At 40.9% G+C, this 24736-nt stretch overlaps 2 protein-coding genes across 2 annotated transcripts in view; both read right to left on the bottom strand.

Moving 5' to 3' along the window:
* Window positions 1-4702: 4702 nt before the first annotated feature.
* prc1b (protein regulator of cytokinesis 1b) lies at window positions 4703-23016 on the bottom strand. The gene is given in 16 exon segments (XM_069902231.1): window positions 4703-8544; window positions 15622-15810; window positions 16667-16771; window positions 17129-17239; window positions 17438-17584; window positions 18744-18839; window positions 19289-19425; window positions 19724-19871; window positions 20251-20400; window positions 20516-20686; window positions 21281-21456; window positions 21459-21516; window positions 21636-21758; window positions 22295-22380; window positions 22383-22426; window positions 22895-23016. Coding segments are annotated over 16 exon segments (1941 nt in total). The 3' UTR covers window positions 4703-8466.
* Window positions 23017-24153: 1137 nt separating this feature from the next.
* vps33b (VPS33B late endosome and lysosome associated) overlaps window positions 24154-24736 on the bottom strand; it is a 42690-nt gene continuing 42107 nt past the window's right edge. The window contains exon 22 of the mRNA XM_069902230.1: window positions 24154-24386. Coding sequence (XP_069758331.1) covers window positions 24154-24386 — 233 coding nt within the window. The remainder of the gene's footprint in view (window positions 24387-24736) is intronic.

Here is a 24736-nt window from a genome sequence, read left to right as displayed (position 1 = left end):
CAATTGGATGAACGGAGGATCATAAGGGAAGGAGAGGCAGTGATAGAGAGGAGTTACAGGGAGCCAGTCACGCCTAGAAGGGAGGAGTCAGGTAAATGGGTGACTGTGAGGAAAGGAGGGAGCGTGCCAGTGCAGAGTACCCCTGTGGAAGTGCCCCTCAGCAACATGCATTCGGCATTGGATACTGCTGGGGGGAACAGCCTATCAGGGACGAGTCATGGGGGTCAGGTCTCTGGCACAGGGGCTGCCCCTGAGGCTCAGAAGGGAAGGAGGGATAAGAACAGGGTAATTGTGGTTGGGGACTCACTTGTCAGAGGGACAGATAGGAGGTTTGTTGGACGAGATCGGGGATCTGTTGCTTTCCTGGTGCTCGGGTCAGGGATGTCTCTGATCGAGTTCACAGAATTCTGCAAGGGGAAGGTGAGCAGCCAGAAGTCGTGGTCCGTGTGGGGACCAATGACTAGTTAGAAGTGGGGATGAGGTCCTGAAACAGGAATACATAGAATTAGGCAGGAAGTTAAAAAACAGGACCTCTAAAGTAGTAATCTCTGGATTTCTGCTGGTGCCACGCGCTAGAGAGGATAGTAATAGGAGGATGTGAAGGGTGAATGCGTGGCTAAAGAGCTGGTGCAGGGGGCAGGGGATAAGATTTTTGGATCATTGGGATCACTTCTGGGGAAAGTCGGACCTGTACAAAAGGGACGGACTCCACTTGAACTGGAGGGGAACCAATATCCTGGCAAGCAGATTTGCTCGAGCTGTGGGGGAGGGTTTAAACTAGTTTGGCAGGGGGGTGGGGAGCAGAGTTTGCGAGCAGTGTCTAGGGTGCATGGCTACCTAGTTAAGAATGATAAAGATAACAAAGGAAGGATGAAGGTTAAGGTAAAAGGAAGAATAGGGAATATATGTGAGGGTCATTCTCTGAAATGCGTGTACTTTAATGCAAGAAGCCTAGTGAACAAGGTAGATGAGCTTAGAGCGTGGATTGGCTCTTGGAATCGTGATGTTGTGGTAATTAGTGGTTACAGGAGGGTCAGGACTGGCAACTAAATATTCCAGAATACAAATGTTTTAGATGTGATAGAACATGGGCTAAAAAGGCGGAGGAGTTGCTCTGCTTGTTAAGGAGGACATTACTGCCGTGAGGTGGCAGGATGGTTTGGAGGGATCGTCCAGTGAGGCTGTTTGGGTGGAATTGAGGGGTGGAGGAGGCATGAGGGCACTAATAGGAGTGTATTATAGACCACCAAATGGACCAAGAAAATTGGAAGAAAAAATTTGTAAGGAGATAGCATATAGGTGTAATAAACATAAGGTAGTGATCATGGGAGATTTTAACTTCCCTCACATTGATTGGGATACCCATACAGTAAGAGGGCTGGATGGGCTAGAGTTTGTCAAATGTAAACAAGATAGTTTTCTTAATCAATTCGTGGAGGAACCGACTCAGAACGGTGTAATACTGGATCTCCTGTTAGGGAACGAGATAGGTCAGGTGTCTGAGATTAATGCTGGAGAACAAATTGGGTCTAGTGATCATAACTCTATTAGTTTTAGGGAAGAGCAAAGAAGGGCCTAAAGTTGAGGTTCTGGATTGGAGAAAAGCAAATTTTGAAGGAATAAGAATGGATTTGGGGAGTATTGAGTGGGACATGATTTTTTTCAGGAAAGGACGTAAATGAAAAATGGAGAATATTCAAAGAAGAAATTTTGAGAGTACAGTGAGGATCAAAGGAAAGGCTGGAAGTCATAGGGAGCCTTGGTTTTCGAGGAATATTAGAAATTTGGTTAGGAGAAAGAGGGAGGTGTACAAGAGGTATAAAGAGCAGGGTGATGGGAAATTGAAAGAGGACTACAAGGAGTGTAGAAAAAATCTTAAGAAAGAAATTAGAAAGGCCAAAAAGAGACACGAAGAGGCTTTGGCAAACAGAGTAAAAATAAATCCAAAGGGTTTCTATAAGTACATCAAAAGTAAAAGATTAGTGAGGGATAAAATTGGACCCCTTGTAGATAGTGAGGGAAGGCTGAGTGAGAAGTCAGAGGAAATGGGGGAAATTTTAAATGATTTCTTTGCCTCGGTATTCACTAGGGAAAAAAATATTATACCAGTTGAAGTAAAGAAAAATAGTGGGGAGGTCATGAATCATATAAGGATAACCGAGGAGGATGGCAATGTTAAAAAATATAAAGGTGGACAAATCTCTAGGTCCGGACAATATATTCCCAAGGACACTCAGGGAGACTAGTGTACAGATAGTGGGGCCATTAATAGAGATATTTAGGATGTCACTGGTCACGGGGGTAGTGCCAAGGCATTGGAGGGTGGCGCATGTGGTTCCGCTGTTTAAGAAATGGTGCAAATGTAAACCTGGGAATTAGAGGCACGTGAGTCTGACATCTGTGGTGGGTAAGTTGATGTAAAGTGTTCTGATGGATGGTATTTACAAATATTTGGAAGAACAGGGATTGATAGGGAGTAATCAGCGTGGTTTTGTCAGGGGTAGATCATGCTTAACAAACCTGATTGAGTTTTTCGAGGGGGTTACAAAAAAGGTTGAAGGGAAAGCTGTGGATGTTGTCTATTTGGACTTTAGTAAAGCTTTTGACAAAGTTCCCCACAGGAGGTTAGGAAAAAAGGTGGAGGCATTAGGTATAAATAAGGAGGTAGTGAAATGGATTCAGCAGTGGTTGGATGGAAGGTGTCAGAGAGTAGTGGTAGAAAATTGTTTGTCAAATTGGAGGCCGGTGACTAGTGGAGTTCCTCAGGGTTCGGTCCTGGGTCCACTATTATTTGTTATATATTAACGATCTGGAAGAAGGGGGGGGTGAATTGGATAAGTAAGTTTGCGGATGATACAAAGATTGGTGGTGTTGTGGACAGTGAGGTAGATTACCGTAGATTAAAAGGTGATTTAGGAAGGCTGGAGGTGTGGGCTGAGAAATGGCTGATGGAATTTAATATGGATAAGTGTGAAGTGTTGCATTTTGGAAAGGCAAATTTAAATCGGTCATATACATTGAATGGTAGACAATTGAGGAGTGCAGAGCAACAAAGGGATTCAGGAATGATGGTAAATAGTACCCTCAAGGCTGATACTCAGGTAGATAGTGTGGTGAAGAAGGCATTTGGAATGTTGGCCTTCATAAATCGGAGTATTGAATTCAAGAGTAGGGAGGTTATGATGAAATTGTACAAGGCATTGGTGAGGCCAAATTTGGAGTACTGTGTGCAGTTTTGGTCACCAAATTATAGGAAAGATATAAACAAAATAGAGAGAGTGCAGAGAAGGTTCACGAGAATGTTGACAGGATTTCAAGGTTTGAGTTACAGGGAAAGGTTGTGCAGACTGGGGCTTTTTTCTCTGGAGCGTAGAAGATTGAGGGGGGATTTGATAGAGGTGTTTAAGATTTTAAAAGGGACAGAGTAAATGTGGATAGGCTTTTTCAATTAAGAGTGGGGGAGATTCAAACTAGAGGCCATGGTTTAAGATTGAAGGGGGAAAATTATAAGGGGAACATGAGGGGAAATTTCTTCACACAAAGGGTGGTTGGGATGTGGAATGAGCTTCCGGCAGAGGTGGTTGAAGCAAGGAGGTTATTTACATTTAAGGAAAGACTGGATAATTACATGGAGGGGAGAGGATTGGAGGGGTATGGACCGAGTGCTGGTCAGTGGGACTAGGAGGGTGGGGATTTGTTCCGGCATGGACTAGTCGGGCCGGACTGCCCTGTTCTGTGCTGTAAGTGGTTAACAAGGTTAGTTATGCAAATATCTTATGTGCATAGTGAGAATAATCAAAATTAATGTCGGCATTGTAACATAAAATTGTAAAGTCAGAAGTTCCCTGTTTGCATGTCACAGGTTAATGACAAATTACAATAATTTTGAGGCTGGCAGACTGTAACATCCAAGTCCTGCTGACGTCAGTAAACCAGCCCAAAGATGGCTGCAATTGGACCTTTTGTAACATCCAAATGGAATTGCGACTGGGTGTATTTGTGCTCTTTGAAGTCTGGTGTTTGTAGCTTGTTGTCGTTTAGATAGTAACCAATTTATTCTTAATTGTATGCTCAGCACTTTGGATCAACATGTGTTGTGTTAAATGCGCCACACTGACCACCGCCAGTGGGCTGATCTCGCCTCCAACCTTGCATCTTGGCGCCTCACAGTTTGGCGGGCAGCAACCTCCTTTGAAGAAGACCGCAGAGCCCACCTCACTGACAAAAGGCAAAGGAGGAAAAACCCAACACCCAACCCCAACCAACCAATTTTCCCCTGCAACCGCTGCAACCGTGTCTGCCTGTCCCGCATCGGACTTGTCAGCCACAAACGAGCCTGCAGCTGATGTGGACATTTAGCCCCTCCATAAATCTTCGTCCGCGAAGCCAAGCCAAAGAGAAGAAAAATAAAATTGCACATCATTCATTACTCATCCACTTCAAAAAAAACCAGGTACTGCAACACTTTAATGACTGAAATAGGCAATTTTAATGTCAGGAAAGTCCACAGACCACGGTGACTGCAGTACGATACACAAAAATGCTCTGGAGAAACTCAGGAGGTCACGCAGCATCTATCAGAAGTAAGGGTAACCGACGTTTCAGGCCCGAGCCCTTCATCAGGTTTTTCTTTTTCAATATTTTTATTAAATTTTATAATAGTATAATACATCCATGATGTGCAAAACTAATGCAACTGTAATAAAGCAGAGAAGCACAATGTCACAGAAAAAAAATATTAGTCATAGGTAAATTGAAATAAAAGAACATAATTAACAAATCTAAACCGCAAACCATTGCTAAGTTGCGTGGCAATATAGAAAAAAACTGCCAGTAGAAATATTAAAAAACCCACATGATCACAAAGAACCTGAAGACAATTCTCATTAGGAGGCTGTGAAAATCATTCAAAAGAAAATTGGAAAAGTTTAAATTCAAGCCACTTCTGGAACATCTTATTTCTCCAAGGTTAAATATGACATCATGTAACTGTTGATATTGTGGGCAGAACAGCAGCTTTCCATCTGATCAAAATAACTCATCTCCCAAACGAGGCCACCAAACAGGTCTGGTGCCAGGTTAACATTAATAATTATTGATAAAGTATGAGAAACCTCTTTCCAATACTCGGTAAGGGTCGAACAAGACCAAAACATATGAATTAATGATCTGTCTTCATTCTTGCATCAGTCACAGAAAGAGCTAAAATTAGGATAGATATCATCCAATTTGAATGCCGGTTTTTATGTGGTCCATGGTGTGTGATAATGAGAGGAGGGAGGGGTGGTAAAAACGGGGCTCGAACTCGATGGTGAAGCTTGTAAAAAAAATGACTAAGTTTTGATGAACGTTGATCACTGTACGAGTTTGAAAACTGAAATATTTAACTCTGGACATACAAGCTCTATGAATTGTAGCAGTGAGGCACAAAAAGATGCATTAACCAACTTAAAAATAAACTTCTAAGATTCATCAGAAATAGAAATGCGGAGGCCCCGCTCCTGGGCTCTTTAATTTTATCTACTGAAACTTGCTTCTTCAGGGTTTGATGCTTTTTGCTCATTTGTCGACATTGATTATTCTTTGCTTCCTACAGATGCTGCATGGCTTGCTGAGTTTCTCTAGTAGTTCTGTGTTTTGCAATTCCAAAGGTCAAGTTTTCTGCTCTATCATGGTGTTCACTGATCAAAGGATTCTTCTGATCCTTGCAACCCCAAATAATTACCCAAAGGGGTAGCACAAGGGTGGGCAATCTTCGAATTTAGACATACAGCGAGGTAACAGGCCATTTCAGCCCACAAGTTTGTACCAGAGCTGTAGGTTAATTTGGCGGTTTAGACTCGTGGGCTGAAATGGCCTGTTACCACACTATGTTTAAATTAAAGGTTGCCCAACACTGCAGCACAATATGCCCCTTAAGCCATTTTTCAATGAAAAACTAATTGCTATTCTGTTACCACAAACCCACATCATTTTCAGTTTGGGAATACCAGCTTTAAAACAAGTAATTATTCAATTCACAAGCGGCATCAATACAAATAGTTTTCCATGGTTTGCAGATAGCATGGAAGCAGTTGATTATTTGCAATGGAATAAATGAGCAGATAAACAAAGATTGCTCTATTTATTACATAACATTGAATAACGTAAAGACAAGCTCCAAACAATGGTTGGAAGACTGACATATTTCAGTGTCCAATGTTATAATTTACACCCTTGAAGCACCATGGCACCTCATGTCCTCCCCACCACCCAGTACCTCAGAATGTCTGTCCTCAGCCCCAGACCCAAGAACAGTTCAGCAAGGTGCATCTCAGTGACATGTGGCCCATGCTAAACATCACAGTTTACAGACAAGGCACAGAAGTCCTGCTTGATTTCACCTACCCACTCTCTTAGCTCAGGACATTGAAGGCAAAGACAGTTCCTAACACCACTGAGTGAAATTGGGATGGTTGAGCCTGGTACCAGACCATAGCCAATCATACGTCTATAGAATTTACAGAAAAGTATTTACAATTTATTTTTAAATACTGTAAAAGAAATAATGCTCAGCATGTTAACCTTTTTATTGTTGGCAAAAAAATTTGAACATTTGTGAAGTCCCAAAGTCTAAAGAGACAGGTGGTTTGTAGATGCAGAGATACTAGACCATAATCTAATTGTGTCTGTCCATATATTTCTGATCTGTGAAATGAATTGTCCTAAGCCTGCACCTTTCTCCACAACAGCAACTACAATGGGGAAGGAAAGAAACGGAATCTTTCCAAGTATGTCACTTTGCACAAACCAGGTTTTTAAAGAGCCAGTTTTTTGTTTGTGTTAAAATCAAGCGGATTCACAAGGGCAGAGAAACAATTTAGGTTAGATCTCTTTAAATCAAAGTTTAATCTGTGAGAATTTCTCATCTCTGACAGCCTAGCATACTTGCAAATAATCAATAATTCGGAAATGGACTTAATTTGGAATTACTCATCAGATTTATTTTTGTCCACACATCAACAGTGACAAATTTCATACTTTAAGATAATTCTGGATGACTATAAAGCAAACTTGATTTTAAAAACCTAGCCAAACCAGGTCAGAAATATCTTTACTAGTATGAACGTTAGCAAGAGCTAGTTTTTTTCACATATCCTCAAGCTGTTCCACTGACAAAGTGGTGCTCTCACGCACTGCCCGACTTTCAGATTAGTTTAGAGGTGGCATTGTCGAAAACATTGGACAGTTCCCTAGAGCAAGGTCTAGAAATTCATTAAACTCAATCTGATGGGACACCACAGTTCAAAAAGGAACAAAAAAATCTTTTTTTTAAATCTACACATTTCAGAACCCTTCTCTTTCCCCCCCCCACCCCATTTTAGGATTGATAGATTTTGATTCCAAGATGGAATAAAAGCGTACCTTAATTCATGAATAGATTGATTCAGACATTGAGCAAACATTATGCCAGACGAGAGTAGTCTATCAGGTATCAACTAATAAAGTATCTACAGTACATTACAAAATTACAGTTAGTGTTTAAAGGCTTTCCTTACTGCCCATAACTATGACATTTGCTTAACTTTAACAGAGAGATGGCCATGACAAGAATAAATAAGGGAAAATGCAAAAAGGTGCAAATTTCATGATTAGCTTAAAAGAATAAAAACAATTTCAATGTGCAGAACTGGAAATATATAAAACCACAAGATCACATGAAAAATGGCCCCACAGTGAACCATGTGCTGGTCATATCAAAATATCCACCAAATAACCAGAGAGCTTCAAAATTCCCCAAACTCAAGCAAGACTCAAGGTCATTAGATGCACCAGCCATCTGGTTGGCATACCAACTATGTGCTTTTGCCACTTGCTAACAATTTTACAAACACGTGGATTTTGCTTAAAAATAGTTTCGCTCTCTGGACAGACTAAAATTAGCAAAACATATTTATTACCAGCGAGGTTTGGGATCTCCTAGGATCTGGACAGTCAACTTCTGCGAAATCTCAAATTGATTAGATCAAGAGGATCTAAAAAAATCAGAAACACGAGTTGGCAGTCAAACATCACCACATTGAAAAAACCCCACTAAGATGATTCAAGATCAATAATCTACTCCAGTTCAGCTCAATTATAAATCACCCCTTCCCTCATCTAATGGCAACTCGGAAAGAGAATGATGCAACATGATGATCAATGATGTGGTATCATTCAATTTCCTTGTATAAAAAAGCTCTTCCTCGCTGAACATACTTTGGTGACCTACTTAATGCCCCAAGATATCTGCAGACGACGTAGCAAAGTGAAAATTTCCATTCCCTCCGTTCATCTGTGGCATTTTTCACGGATCCCGTTAATTAAAGTAATAGATCAAAACACGCCAACTCTACTGTAACATGTTCATTTTGTGCACATAAAATTGGGGTCTCCTTCAGCTCACTTCTGAGCTGTCCTGCTTCTCACTGGAATTCCACGGTTTAGTCAGATGTGGATATTGGTTGTTGTGGAGTTGAGAACTTGCGACTGGCAATCAGACTTGGAAACTTTTGAAAGTTCTCGCTGAAAAAGGAAAACACAAATAAGGCTGACAGAATAACTATACAAAAAAACCCACAAAATTAAGAGAACATGAGGACTCACTCATTTTAAAATTGGATTATTTAACAAGCAACCAGAATCAACCAAAACCTTGCCCCCTATTCTGGATGTTTTGACGAAGATGCAAAAGAATTTATAATACAAAAAAGTAGAATTGAGAATGAGATGCGTGAATAGGAATACCTTCACTAGAAAATGAATAACTGGTGTGAACCAAGAACTTTGTAGTACATCTTCTTAGAAACAGTTCAGTTTGTAACATGGGTCAGACTTTACATCGAGCTCTGCCATTGAACAATAAAATATTTATTTGGCTCAACTAATTTAAAAAATGTACAATTTGAATTTATGATCCAAACAGATGAAAATTTGGGAGAAAGATTTTTTTTTAAATTACATCAAAAAAAAGGAAGGAAAGATTTTACAGATTTGAATGCAAAGCCTGGACCATTAATGACAAATGCAAAAGAATTTTAAGTGAAACATGAAAGTCTGTTGACACTAGAGTTGAAGTAAAAACACAATGGTGGAGAAACTCAGCAGGTCAAAGTGTTCTTTATATAGCAAAGGTAAAAATACATAACCGATGTTTTGGGTTTGAACCCTTCATCAAGGTCCTAATAAAAGGATATGGGGGGTGAGTACGTGGTCCCAAAGGCAGGAGGTAAAAGGAGGAAGGGCACAGCAGAAAGCAGGGATGGCTAGATGAATAGAGAGGGGGAAGGGAAGGGGAAAAGGAGAGCAGGTTAGCAGAAACCTGAGAAGTCAATGTACATGCAATCCGGCTGGAGAGAGCCCAGACGAAAAATCAGGTGCTGTTCCTCCAATTTACGGATGGTAAAGAAATTTACATGTTACTCCAACCTCTGAAATGCAACCTTGCATACCCCAGGAGAAGGAATTAGTAATTGGAAAAAACACCATCAGTAAGAGCAATGTAATTTACAATTATTTTAAAACTTTTCAAGAATGATTATTTACAAATTCTATTTAATCAAGAATACAAATAGAACTAAAAGAATATGAAATCTAATTCTAGAACATTTCCAATCCTTTCCACTTAAGCAGTGTTGATTTGAGATCATTACAACAGATCAGGGTGTTCCACATCTGGAAGAGCAACAGGACACCAGAATGATTTCAAGGGGAACCACAAAGATAAATCATTAAAACTTACTATCAGAACAGAGAAGTGATAGGATTTTGGAATTTCTGGTTACCCAAGTTTTCAGGCTTCCTATCAGCGGCGTATCTATGCAAAATAGCGCCTATGGCAGGGGTGGCCAATTGCATCAAAATAAACGGCAACAAGGAGACCTGGCCTCGATGGCTGCCATGTTGTACTTGCCGTTATACAATTGAGATCGAACGCTAGGACAAGGAAGAAGGACAAGTGGACCGAGCATGGAAGAAACAGGTCTACGTTCCTTGAATGTCCAGGATAGCGGCAGTGATGCTCAGTAGGGGGCTTCCCTTCAAGTGGCGCCCCAAGCATATGCCATGCCCGCCAGACCCTAGATTCCCATCCTTTCCTGAAACATTCCAATGAATTGTTAGTTATACTTAATGAGTCTTCCTTCCCCAGTCTGAACTCAAATCATTTGCTTTAGTGGCTTCACAGAAGTGACCCCATAGCAAAGATGCAAAGGAAAAACGGGTCCTTTCCAAGTGCACCTTTTACTTAAATAATGTTAAGCATAAAATTCACACTGACTGATAAAGCAGCACCATCTACCAATCGCTGGTACAGAATATTAAACTTCTCCTGACCTACCACACTTGTCAATGAGTGGATTTAATGAACAGGAATAGAAAAACAGAACAAAATTGCCTACTCGAACGTGCACAGTACACAGAATAGGAAAACTAGAGGTCAAGCCAGGAGTGAAATAGAAAATGAAGTCATTACTCTGTGTGAGACCATGTGAATTCTCTGTACAATATCTTACTTTATAAACACAAAAAGCAGAATGAAATCAAAGTCGTGCAAGTCAGCAAAAGTAGCTTTGGACAACCTTCTTCCGCCCAGAGCAATTTTTGATGATCATTTATCACATGACGCACTAGAACTGCAACTTGGGGAAAAACACCATGGAATATTAAAAAGTGAACAGTTTAATCCACAATGTGTAAATCAGAAGGAAATTGGTGATTCTGAAAACAATCGCAAATCCACCTTAAAAAGGTGCACATTTTCTTTTTTTTTTATTTTTTATTTTTCACACCATAAACCACAGAAAAGGTGCACATTTTTGATGTACAATATCACTTGTAACCAATACTGTACCACATTTTACAACCTTACAAATTGGGATGGGATCAGAACTCTCAAAAGCCCCGATTCCAAGAAGCAATGCAGATATCAGAGTTGGCTAAGGAGTAGGATGTGGACAGGATTCTCAATAGAATCAAGGCACACTGCACATGGCTTCAGGCCAGCCATTCTCATCCTTTTTTCAGCTACAGCCCCCTTTGGACTCTGCTCAAAGTTATGGACCCCCTTCCCATGAACCAGTCAAATTTTGATTTCTTCCTTACTTCTACCGACAATATATTAAAAAAAAAGTTACGCGAGACAAGAAAACAAGCTTTGACTTCAATGTGCTGCAGACCAAGGGGTCCCTGCTGAGAATGGCAACTCAAGGTAAATCAATGTGAGGGCCAGTTGTGCCCCAACAGTTAACCATTAAGTACACTGCAGGATTTCTCTTCTGGGGAAGGTCAGACCTGTATAAGAGGGACGGACTCCACTTGAACCGGAGGGGGACCAATGTGCTGGCAAGCAGATTTGCTAGAGCTGTGGGGGAAGTTTAAACTAGTTTGGCAGGGGGGTGGGGAACAGAGTGTGAGAGCAGTGGCAAGGGAGTATGCCCACCTCGCTAGGAATAAAAAAGAACAAAGGTAGGATGGAGATTAGGGTAGAAGGTAAAAAAGAGAATATATGTGAGGGTCATTCTCTGAGATGCATATATTTTTAATACAAGAAGCATAGTGAACAAGGTAGATGAGCTGAGAGCATGGATAGATACTTGGGGTCATGATATTGTGGCAATTAGTGAGACCTGGCAACAGGAGGGGCAGGACTGGCAACTTAATGTTCCAGGATACATTTGTTTTAGATGTGATAGATCAGGGGGTAAAAAAGGAGTTGCCATGAGGTGGCAAGATGGTATGGAGGGATCGACCAGTGAGGCTGTTTGGATGGAATTGAGGGGTGGAGGAGGCAAGAGGGTGCTAATAGGGGTGTATTACAGACCACCAAATGGGCCAAGAAAATTAGAGGAACAAATTTGTAGGGAGATAACGTATATGTGTGAAAATCATAAGGTAGTGATCATGGGAGATTTTAACTTCCCACACATTGATTGGGATACCCATATGGTTAGAGGGCTGGATGGGCTGGAGTTCGTTAAATGTGTTCAGGATTGTTTTCTAAATCAGTTAGTAGAAGAACCGACTCGGGATGGTGTAATACTGGATCTCCTGTTGGGGAACGAGCTAGGTCAGGTAGCGGACATTAATGTTGGAGAACCAATTGGGTCTAGTGATCATAATTCTGTTAGTTTTAGGGTAGTTTTCGAAGGAATAAGAAGGGATTTGGGGAGTATTGAGTGGGACAGGATATTTTCAGGTAAGGATGTTAATGAAAAATGGAGGATATTCAAAAAAGAAATTTTGAGGGTACAGAGTAGTTATGTCCCAGACTGGATCAAAGGAAAGGCTGGAAGTCATAGGGAGGCTTGGTTTTCGAGGAATATTGGAAATTTGGTTAGGAGAAAAAGTGAGGTGTACAAGAGGTATAAAGAGCAGGGAGCTGAGAAGTTGAAGGAGGACAACAAGGAGTGTAGAAGGAATCTTAAGAAAGAAATTAGAAAGGCCAAAAAAAGGCACGAAGAGGCTTTGGCAGACAGAGTAAAAATAAATCCAAAGGGTTTCTATAAGTACATTAAAAGTAAAAGATTAGTGAGAGATAAAATTGGACCCCTTGTAGATAGCGAGGGTAGGCTGAGTGAGAAGTCTGAGGAAATGGGGGAAATTTTGAATGATTTCTTTTCCTCGGTATTCACTAGGGAAAAAAATGTTGAACCAGTTGAAGTAAAGAAAAATAGTGGGGAGGTCATGAAGCATATAAGGATAACCGAGGAGGTAGTGATGGCTGTGTTAAAAAAGATAAAGGTGGATAAATCTCCTGGAATGGACAAAATATTCCCTAGGACACTCAGGGAGGCTAGTGGACAGTTAGTGAGGCCATTAACAGAGATATTTAGGATGTCACTGGCCACGGGGGTAGTACCAAAGGATTGGAGGGTGGCGCATGTGGTTCCTCTGTTTAAGAAAGGGTCCAAATGCAAACCTGGGAATTAGAGGCCTGTAAGTCTGACGTCTGTGGTGGGTAAGTTGATGGAAAGTGTTCTGAGGGATGCTATTTACAAATTTTTGGACGTACAAGGATTGATAGGGAGTAATCAGCATGGTTTTGTCAGGGGTAGATCATGCTTGACAAACCTGATTGAGTTCTTCGAGGGGGTTACAAAAAAGCTTGATGATGGGAAAGCTGTGGATGTTGTCTATTTGGACTTTAGTAAAGCTTTTGACAAAGTTCCCCACAGGAGGTTAGGAAAAAAGGTGGAGGCATTAGGTATAAATAAGGAGGTAGTGAAATGGATTCAGCAGTGGTTGGATGGAAGGTGTCAGAGAGTAGTGGTAGAAAATTGTTTGTCCAATTGGAGGCCGGTGACTAGTGGAGTTCCTCAGGGTTCGGTCCTGGGTCCACTATTATTTGTTATATATATTAACGATCTGGATGTAGGGGTGGAGAATTGGATAAGCAAGTTTGCGGATGACACAAAGATTGGTGGTGTTGTGGACAATGAGGTAGATTACCGTAGATTAAAAGGTGATTTAGGAAGGCTGGAGGTGTGGGGTGAGAAATGGCTGATGGAATTTAAAAACAGATAAATGTGAGGTCCTACATTTTGGAAAGGCAAATTTAAATAGGTCATATACATTGAATGGTAGACAATTGAGGAGTGCAGAGCAACAAAGGGATTTAGGAGTTGTGGTAAATAGTACCCTCAAGGCTGATACTCAGGTCGATGGTGTGGTGAAGAAGGCATTTGGAATGTTGGCCTTCATCAATCGGAGTATTGAATTCAAGAGTAGGGAGGTTATGATGAAATTGTACAAGGCATTGGTGAGGCCAAATTTGGAGTACTGTGTACAGTTTTGGTCACCAAATTATAGGAAGGATATAAACAAAATAGAGAGAGTGCAGAGAAGGTTCATGAGAATGTTGACAGGATGTTAGGGTTTGTGTAACAGAGGAAGGTTGAGCAGCCTGGGGCTTTTTTCTCTGGAGCGTAGAAGATTGAGGGGGATTTGATGGAGGTGTTCAAGATTTTAAAAGGGACAGAGAGTCAATGTGGATAGGCTTTTTCAATTAAGAGTGGGAGATATTCAAACCAGAGGCCATGGTTTAAGATTGAAGGGGGAAAATTATAAGGGGAACATGAGGGGAAATTTCTTGACGCAGAGGGTGGTGGGGATGTGGAATGAGCTTCCGGCATATGTGGTCGAGGCGGGATCATTGGTTACATTTAAGGAAAGACTGGATCGTTATATGGATAGGAGGGGACTAGAGGGGTATGGACCAGGTGCTGGTCAGTGGGACTCGGAGGGTGGGGATTTGCTACGGCATGGACTAGTCGGGCCGAACTGGCCTGTTCTGTGCTGTAAGTGGTTATATGGTTTATATGGATTTTACTCAGTAAGGGTCCATAAAGAGCACACAACTTTTCTGAAGTCGTAAGGATTTTGTATGTAACATCTGGATTATGGGTTTGGCAAACATTTCTGCAAAGAATATTTTGAGTGCAAGTTTTAGTGGATTAATAATTCTGGGCCCTAAGAAGAACAGAAATGCTCAGGTTACAACACCCATGTCATGAATGTTGGATAAATCCAGTTTGACATATCTTGCTACTTATTTCATTGTACATTTTAGAGCAGTTCTCAACTAGAAGTACAAGATGTATTAGAATTTTTAAACCATTAAGTTCAGAAATTCTCTTTGTGAGTTGGTTCCTAGAATGGGGTTGAATCTCTCTCTTCAACTAAAATGCCATGAGGATTTCTGGAGTAACTGGACAGAAGCCCGGAGAAAAGTTGTCTTGTGAGCATGAGCAGAAAAGAAGATGTACAAATTGCTGGGCATAGTATTGACACAAAAACAGCACCGACTGCCGATGGGTGGTGGTGACTAGGCCAAACATGCAGTCAAAATGGATGGAGAAAGGCTGCTCAGGCCAAATGCCTTTTTTTTTGTTCCAGACCTCCAATCTACTTGTAATAATTTCTTTTAAATCCCCTCACAGCAGGTACAGCTGCTTTCCTCACAATGCCTGTGACTTGGGTTCAAATCAGCTCCAATGCAGTGTGCATGGATCGCCTTAGCTCCCATTCCCTTCCACATCCCCCCAGAAATATGCAAATTGGTCATTAGTCATGATAAATTACCCCAAATGTGTAAGTGAATTGTCAAATCTGTCAGGAGTTGATGGAATGTGGGAAGAATTAAATGAATTTAGTGGATTAGTAAAAATGTGTTTGATTGTCAATGAGCCAAAAGGCTCCTTTTTATGTGTATGACAATTTGAATTAAGGTTTTTACATATTAGTCTCCTGGTTATTGAAATTTCTGATAAAAAAGTCATTTTGTACTCCAAACATCAATGTAAAACTTCCAAGAAATAGTGGATCAGAAGCGAAATGCAAAATATCACATGAAAAATTTGAGAAAGTCGTCTCGGAAGCAGGCCAAATTAACAGGTTTGAATTGACTAATTTTGGCTGCTTTTTGCTATGAAGTACAAACCCAACCTCCCCCCCCCCACACCCCCCTCCGAGGTTCAATCCTGGCAATATGTTCAAAATTTACCATGCAACTTTTGTTCTATTTTTCTTTAAGACCCCACAATCTCCAGCACCAAGTGCGTGCTGCCACAGTGATTGGTAGATGACTGCAAAAATTGAAATTACCGCAAACTCAGAATAAGTGGTGGCAACTGAATTTACGCTGAGATTATGCTGTGGAGTGTAGATGCCAGCAGACGCACCACTCACTGCTGTTGCACTTAGGTGAGAAATATTTTCTTTGTTCTTTTCAAGGAGAGCCTGGCGTGGGAGCTTTGTAGCCGAATATCCTGGTGCTCGCCCTGATTGTCCTGGCTAAAAGAGGAACAGGAAAGAGAATGAGACTGAATAATGTCAACATAGCAGTGGTCTTGGTGCACGACTTGAAAGGATCACATTATAGCATTTTGACATTTTTATATTGTGCTTAGCCAAATTATCAAACTTGGTTGGCAGGAATATTACTGAATTGACGTAACAGGGTGAAGCTTTAGAAAGAACAATTAGCTGGCTGTGACTGCCTTTTCCTCAGGAGAGCTCAGTATACAAAATGTAGGTGTTAATCTGTAGCATACAAAAATTGAAGTTCAATCAAGTTTTAGTTGAATGAGAAAACTAATTGCATTTCACACGTGTAACTAATTTCATAGAAGGGCTGCACGATTAGCGTATCACTATTACAGCACCAGAGATTCAGGTTCGAATCTGGCACTGTCCATGGAGTTTATTCTCCTGATGACCGCATGGATTTCCTCTGGGATCTCCAGTTTCCAAAAATGTACGGGGTTTGCAGGTTAATTGGTGCATTTGGGTGGCACAGGTTCGGAGGCCAGGTCGGCCCATTGCTATGCTGTTTCTCTAAAAAAATTTTTTAAATCTCATGCACCACGTGGAACAACATTAGGAACCAGAAGACATTTGTGTGTCTTGACGCAAGTCCAAAATTCACAGCAAATTCATCCAGAGTAGAGATTAGCAGCTGTCTCAAATATCACAATTTCTATAATTGATAGAAATGACTTAAAAGGTTTATGGTATGTTGTTTAAATAGAAGACATTGGTTTTTTTTGAAGTTATAAATGAACAACTCAGACACCCAAGATAGAACATTGCAGCACAGTACAGGCCCTTCGGCCCACAAAGATAACAAGCTTGCAGGGCGGCGACTGACCTTGCGTCCAGACATTGGGGGCCGAGAGATTGGTGAGAAACAAACACTACCACCAATAGCAGAGCGAAACGTGCTGTTGGGTGTAGCAATTGAAGTGCCATTTAGCTAAGACAAAAGCAGGAAAGAGCAAGTATTAATACAAAGGTGGTGAAGTCAAAGGCACATCAAGATTTTAGTGTCAACACAGGAACCAGAATTATTAACAGCAAACTGTGCTCTTCTAATCCATGCTTTGCAATACTGTATATTAGAGAATGTGTAGCAATAAGCACAGATTATAGCATACGTGATCATTAATGATAACAATGGAAATCATGAGATATGGAAAAGTTACAAGTTTGTGTACCCATACGCTTTACGGTCATCAATGGGAGACATCAGAATGTATTCACTGCTTTAATTCAGACACCATCAGCTAACAGACAAATCCCAAAACTGAATTAACAAATTCAGAGCCCTTACCTTCCGTAATTTCCCAGGTGTATTCATCGCATTAACCCTTCGCTTGCTTGGTGTTTTCGGGGCACTGCCATACAACATTTCCTCCTCAATCAGCCTACTTTTTTTCAGTTGCTGCCAATATAAACAATATCCTATTAATCACTAATCAGATACATGTTGGGGTTTTCGTTCATTAATCACAATTAATGTGGCTCTTCTTTCTGCTGGTTACATATTCTGTTAGAACACAGTCATTCCAGTGATTAAAAAGCCTTTAGACTTTTAATCGCAGACATTAGTACTGCTGTAAAATAAACAGCGTAGCCTTACCCGCTCTTGTTTCTCACGTTCCTTCTCAAATCTATGTTGCTCCCATTGTTTGGATACATAATCCATAAAATTTTGTCCATTAACCAAAAACCGTGAACAATGCTGCTGTTCCCAGGCATCAATCTGCATTTTTAACTCTTCTTCCAGCTAAAATAAAGAGGTACTTCAGCAACAACAATTAAAATGTAAAACAATGAATGGAGCTTTCACTCCAGAGACTCAACGCCTTCAATTCCAACTTTATATGTTAAGCAATCCAATCCAAATCAGACAAAATTAAATGTTATTAACAATGAGATACTATACAAGTAGAAAATCAGGCACATGCACTCAGCAGAGTTTTGAAGATACAAATGGAAAGTTGGTTCACATATAGATAAAATGGCTTTGATTACACCAAACACGGTCAGACCCTCTGTGGAGTACTCCATTTCAGTTGTAGGTGTTGAAAGTAAACCGATTAAAACATTTAAAGTGACACTTTTAACAGGACAGGGGCAAATTTATTAACAAGATGACAATGAGAAAATCAGATGAAACCAGGAAGCATTTTCCATTACATAGAAATGGCAACACAATGAAGGTTCAACTTCAAGCCCTAGGTTAAAGGTTCCATTATTGTCATAATACTACATTTAGAAGGTAACATACATGAATTTTTTTTTTAATTTTTAAAAAGGCTTTGTCTACCCTAAGGATGGCAGAGAGTGACCACTTTGTCCAGCACCCCTCACAGAAATCCAGTGATTGTTACCAATATTAATTTAGCAATTAAAATATAGAACAAAACAGTTAAGCCGATGAGTGACATATCAATTATAAATGGTAAAGTAGGCTTAACATTTGCAGTAAGCTGTACTGATTCTTTATCAAAACAATGTTCGTTGAGAAAATTTAAAAAATTAGACAGAGCACAGTAACAGGCTCTTCCAGCCATGAGCCTCCACCCTCCCCCCCCCCCCCCCCCACGCCCATAACAGTAATTTTGAAAAAAAGAGCACCCAGAGGAAACCCACAGAGACACGGGGAGAACATACAAACTCCACCCCCCCCAGACAGTGCCGGATTTGAACCTGGGTCGCTGGCACTCTAATACCATTACGCTAATCCTGCCACCAAATTTTTGAATACTATGTGCTATCTTATCAAAATAAATGCCTTCCACTTCAGAAACACCCAGGTTTCTCAGTTTTAAACTTTAGCTACTCCTTGTTTACATCACTTAACCCACTCATACTATAACTGTTAAATTCACACAAGTTGGAGATTTCAATTTGTTCAAGGTGTAAAGTACACAATTACATACTTTAGGCAGCATTTTGAATAGCTTGGTTCGCTGCTTCTCCTCCTTTAAAAGGTTGCCTCCTCGGTTGGTGAACCGGTTTGGGTCTGACGCCTTCTTCTGTAAGCAGAGAATTTTAAACTCTTACTGTTTGCCTCAATGAAATTGCCTTCAACTTGGTTAATTACAGTAAAAAGAAAAGTGTATATCATGGCTAACGTGATTTTATGGTGTGAAAAATAAAAAATTAAAAAAATTTAAAAAAAACTTGGTTAATTACAGTGAGGATCCCTGGGTTATGGTAGATCTGACTTGCAAAAGTTTTACTTTAGCAAATTCTCCCATAGATTTTTAAAGAACTTTTCATGATAGCATAATTATTTTTTTCTGTCGTATTCACAAACTGGACAAAGTTTTTATTCTATTTGTTTAATAATGGAAAATGTTTGGGTGAATTATGCAATAGAATCAAATAATTACAAGTATATGCAGAACATTCTGACTAAAAGAAATTGGGCACAGTTCTCAGTAAAAGAACTCCTATTTTATTCTAAATTCCCGATACTTACCTCAAACCCCAAGTAAAGCTGCCAATTTTCTTCCCATTTCCAAACACTTTCAAATAGCTGATGGTGTACTTGATAATACTGCTTCAATCGATTCAGCTCCAAGTCATGAAGCTGCAACAAATCTGTGGTGTAATTCTCTAAGAGAAAGCAAAGGACATTTAACATTGCAGCCCAAATCAGTTTTTTGAATTAGAGTTCCAATAAAAATTCAAAACAGATAGCAATTGGAATAAAAGATTCAGCGCACAAACAAACAGCAGCATGAATCTGCGTAATAAGTCGGCAAGTTCTTCAATCAGGAAGAAGACCTTCCATTTGTATTTCCATTATAATGGCTGTCCAACATGTATCACCCCACATCTACAATTGAGAGTGTGGCCACAGCAGATTAGACAATTCCTTTAGCAGTAAAATGTTAGAAATCAATAGTTAAACCTTCATAATATGGGACAAAAGCTTGGCGCTGTTCAGAGCTGAAGAAACATTTGTCCCAGTAGGATGCCAGCTCTTGTCGGACAGCTTCAATCACATTTTTCAGATTTTGTATTTTCAGGACTTCGAGACGCTCCAACTCTGTCTGTAACTGATTCACAACATTATTTTTCATTAGCCATGCAAGGATTACAACTGAACTCCAACCACTGCAGTGTGGAAAATAATTATTGAATGAGAGTTCTGTTTTTTTAAAAACTGACTCAAGGAACAAGACTTCATTAGTAACATTATCAATATGACAACAGTTGAAAATATTCAATAACATTAAGATAACTTTGGTGATCAATATTTAGCACAAGTGTGACTCGTGGGGGGGGGGGGGGGGGAGAAAGAAAGCAGACAACAATTTAAATATTTCAACATTCATGTTTCCTGAAAAATGCACCATCTATACTCAAATAACAAGCACCATTTGTCTCATCATTCCTTAAATGATAAATGGCAATGTTACACATCAAAATACTTACTGCTTGCATTGTTTTACTTCTGGATCCAACCATGTGTACAGCAAAAGTATCCCGTTCTTCATCCGAAATCTTCAACCAGTCCCACAGGTTAATTATTTGACTTCTCAACTCGGAGCACTTTGCTTCATTCTGAGCCCTCTTCATCTCAAGCTAAAGAGAAATAGGAGCAAGGCTCTGTGATTAGTAAGGTGGCATCAGTGAAGTCGGAGATGCTCCAAGATTGAGAGGGGAGCACTAGAGGTTAGATTTTGCATGCATTATTTACCTGTTCAAGTAATGTTTTCAGGCCGATAATATTCTCATTGGACAGACAGAATGCATCCGCGTCCTCACATACAATCTCCCTCTCAAAGCTGGTGTCAGGCAGTTGATCAAGTTCATCCATGCACAAAATTATTTTTTTCTTTGTTTCCACAAACTCAGTCCTTCTGCGTTCCTGAAAATAAAAACATGCCTATTGGAGAATTCAGCAGTTCTGAGCAACGTATTAACACAATAAATTTATATCAAGAAGAGAGTTTGCACAAGACACGAAACACTACAGTCCTTATTTTTACACTTCTCCCATCATGAAAAATGAATTGCACACATTGCAGGAGCGCATACACGGAGGCCAACTCGGCCTGTAAAGTTATATCTACCTTGAATTAGACCATTTTTGAATGGAATCTCAGACTAACTTAACCAGCTTTGTAACTTCAAACTTTTAATTATTGGTTAACAAATTACTGAAAGGTACAATTGGTTAAACACCCAAAGCCTTTTTGTCGACAGCAGATTTCCATACCACAGCATCGTACCATTAAACTTTAAACTATTCCAAGTTCAAAATTCTTTGTGTGATGACCAAAAAAGTAAAGTTAAAGCCATTTAGACAATTTTAAGGTACAAGTTTGTCTAGGGTCTCAGAGATGGAGATCCTCAAAACAATGTGGATCATCTGCAAGATACCCAAGTAAACATTAGTTAAATTATTATTAGATGACATAGATGTGGACTTGTATTTTAATATCCCTAAATTGCTTTTTACCTTTTCTTCATTAAGTGAAGCAATGTGCTGACGAAATGCATTTAGCTGTTCAACGCTGGGGACGGCATCACAATCAATGGAGTAGCCTGTTGTACACAATATGTCACAAAGCTCTTCATCTTCCTCCTTAAGGCCCTTTAATTTTATCATCCTCTCTTTCTTCTCCTTCAAAAGGACTCCAAACGGGTCCGCAAATCTTTCTCCATCTGCAGCATTGTGCAATATTCTTCTGACTGCTATAAATACAAGTTTGATTTGCCAATCAGACCGTTTCGGAAAAAAAAAAGTGAAATCTCTTAACCTTCTCTCACACAAGCACTTCAAAGATTGGAGGGCAGTGAGGTTTAACTCTTACCAGCCGTGCATCCAAACCGAGTTCCTGGCACACTGTGTGAAGCTCTTTCTGGCACACAGCAATGCTCTTTTTCAGCCGTTGTCTCAAATTTTCTTCCTCTGCAATCATCATGTCCAAAAGCCCCTGTATGGAAGTAGGAGACAACTGATTTTTCTTGAAAGGATTTTGGCACTCATTCACGCATTTTAAAACCTTTAAACAAAATCATAACTCTCAACAATATACTATTATTTTACTGTTGAGTCCATTTTAATGGAATCACAATGAGGAGCCAATACATGTTAAAGAATTTTTTTTTAATCTGTAGATTTAAAAAGACAAAGTATCAACATAGTTGCAGTTGAAACAGAGGGCTGTTTAAAAAAAACATTTATAATAAAAAATGTGCTCATCTTGCAGAATCAAGAGAATATTTAATATAACCCTAGTATTCTGCATATTTCATTTGCTGGTAATAAAAAAGTCTTAAACAATCCCCGTGGCAATGTTCAGCTGGAAGGAATGAAATGTCACACCTGAACATGCAGGCCACAGCAGCCAGTCCAGATCATGTCAAGCTTTGTGCTGCAATTTCTTGCACAGCTTTGTGGTATTTCGGATTCTTATTTCCCAAGAATAATTCAGATTCCTTATTCCCAAAATTAATTCGTGCCACTTGCCTTAATATGCTTTTTAACAACTTCTGTTCTTTGCAGTCTTTGATCTTCTGGAATTCCAATCTCTTCCCAGATATTTCGAAGATGGGAAGTGCTGCATTGAGACAGGTGACTGACTCGCTGGCCAGTGCATCACTGGGAAAGAAGTTGAAACATTTCATGTGTGGTGTGAGCCAAGAATTAATGTAATATGAACAGAAAGAACACTCAAACCCACAAGTGACTGATCAGAATATAAATTATAAAATCTTACATAAGGGAAAAACGTATATTTCTACGTACTTAAGCAGGAGTAAGGTTAAAGTTCATTACTCTTGCCCAATCACCAATGAAGCAGCTTCAAAGCTCAGGTGGAGAACAGCCACTGAAAGAAAACTTTTAACATGTAGAAATTTCAATTGTAGAATACTCAAATTGGATTAAGAATTTAGTCACCATTGTAGAGTATTATTTAACATGGATTGATTAGAGCAAGGCAGTCCTATGGCACACATTAACATCCAGAAGGCATTTGGCAAGTGGAGCTGCAGACCGGCCACGCAGAGGACCAGCACAGGGAACTAGAAAATTCTCCGGTTAGAAGGAGAAGCAGAGGAGACAAACCACAGGCCAGTGACCACACTGGCAAACCAGAAGGGGCTCCAAGGCTGAAGAACTGAGGAGAGGTACGCCCGCAAGCTGCGGGGAACTGCGGTCACAGAACGGGATGTGAGAGGCTTCCTCATCGTGTCAGAGACATACATCTGGAGCTTGTATTGCTAACGGTTCAGATGGAAGGCTGTGTGGCTACAAAGGCTGCAGGTGCACTGGGGGGGGGGGGGGGGGGGGGGGGGGGAAGAGGTGTCTCTCTTTTGCTTCTCTATCTCTGACTGAAAGGGGCACTGGACAATTTCGGCTGATAGCAAATCTGTCCACCTTAAGGAAGAGGACGGCTCAGCCACATCCTCGCAGATGGGCATAGAGAGGATTTTCAGAACCTTTAATGCTGAACTGTATGACATGAAGGGTACAGGCAGAATACCACCCCCCCCCAAAAAAAAACCTCCTGACTAAGACAGAGAAAGTCTGGACTGCCAATTACCCTGGGGAGCTGAATGACTCCATCTGTTTCTTTGGGTCCCCAACAAGTCTCCGGAAGCAATGGCTGACTGACTGAATTGCACACGGCTCTGTGGGACTGGAGGAGGGCCCAAACCAGCTCGAAGAAGACAATGCTGTGCTCCTGGCAGACTCCATGATGAAGGGCATCATCATCATCATCAAGAAGGAGAGATCAGGAATCGGAGACCCATCACTGATAATTGTCAAATGCGTCCAAGGCCTTCGCCAATCAAGTCAAGTCTGCCAGGAGCAAGTAATCTTCACAGACCATACTGCACTGTTCTGTGCAGGAAGATCTAGGATAACTGCTAAGGAATGCTATCGCCTAAGTGCAGGACAGGGACTGCCCGGGACTGCCGTACGAGACCCAGGAATGGCCCAGTCTCGAGACCTCCATCCTGGTGGTCACCAGAGCTGATTTCGAGTTCATATGGGGGATCCGGGATTGAAATGGTCCGAAGAGTCGCCATGTTCAAGTCGCAGACAATGGGGCAAGGGCATACCCAATGTGGCCTTCAACCTGAGGACCACCTTCCTGTGTGTCTGCATCAGACGATGCTTGGAACCCAAGTACAAGGTCACCGAGTGCCACTCTGTGCTGATATTCTACCATCCCAGGTGTTGCAAAGTATAGGGCTGGCCCCATTGCCGCACAACGTCCCCCCAGTCAACTGGACTTGGCCACATGGAAAAGTTCTTCAAGACCAACACCTTTGACCACAAGGCCATCAGGCAGGGGTCAGCACAGAGCATCCTGAAGATTACGGAGAGATGAGGATTTGTTTCTTAGTGGGGTGGTTCCCTGAGCAGACCGTCCTGATCATCTGATGGAATGTCTCATCGCCAGATCTCACAAACAAGCACCAAGGACTTGGTCTGACTGTCAGTGAGAACCCAGCACAGTCAGATCCTTCCTGTATGACTGAAGCATCACCCACAATGCACGTTGTCCCAAGATGACTGCAGTGGGGTGGAGTGGAGAGAGTCGCCCATTCTATGCAGAGGACAGATTCGGTTAAGTGTGTGGAGAAGGATGCAGGGGTCATTGTCATGATTCATCCCCAGCAGCAGCTCAAGAGGACGAGCTGATCTACAGGCTGTTCCCAAGGACACACAGTCGGAACTGCTGGAAGACACTCTTTGGTTTGCCCAAAACCTGTCGGCCATTCAGCACATGGAGATGTTGGTGTGGGAATACTGCTGACTGGCTCATTCCAGGCAGCAGGACTACATGCTAAGAGATGTGAATAAAAAAAGGTGCTCTGCAGACAGTGTGACTGCAGTAAAAATACACAGAAATGCTGCAGGAATTCAGCGGTTCTGGAGGTAAAGATATATTACTGA

This window comes from Narcine bancroftii, chromosome 11 (genome assembly GCF_036971445.1).
Source record: "Narcine bancroftii isolate sNarBan1 chromosome 11, sNarBan1.hap1, whole genome shotgun sequence".
NCBI classification, from domain to species: Eukaryota; Metazoa; Chordata; class Chondrichthyes; order Torpediniformes; family Narcinidae; genus Narcine; species Narcine bancroftii.
Note: the sequence above shows the minus strand (reverse complement) of the source record. Positions and strands in the feature narration are given on the sequence as shown.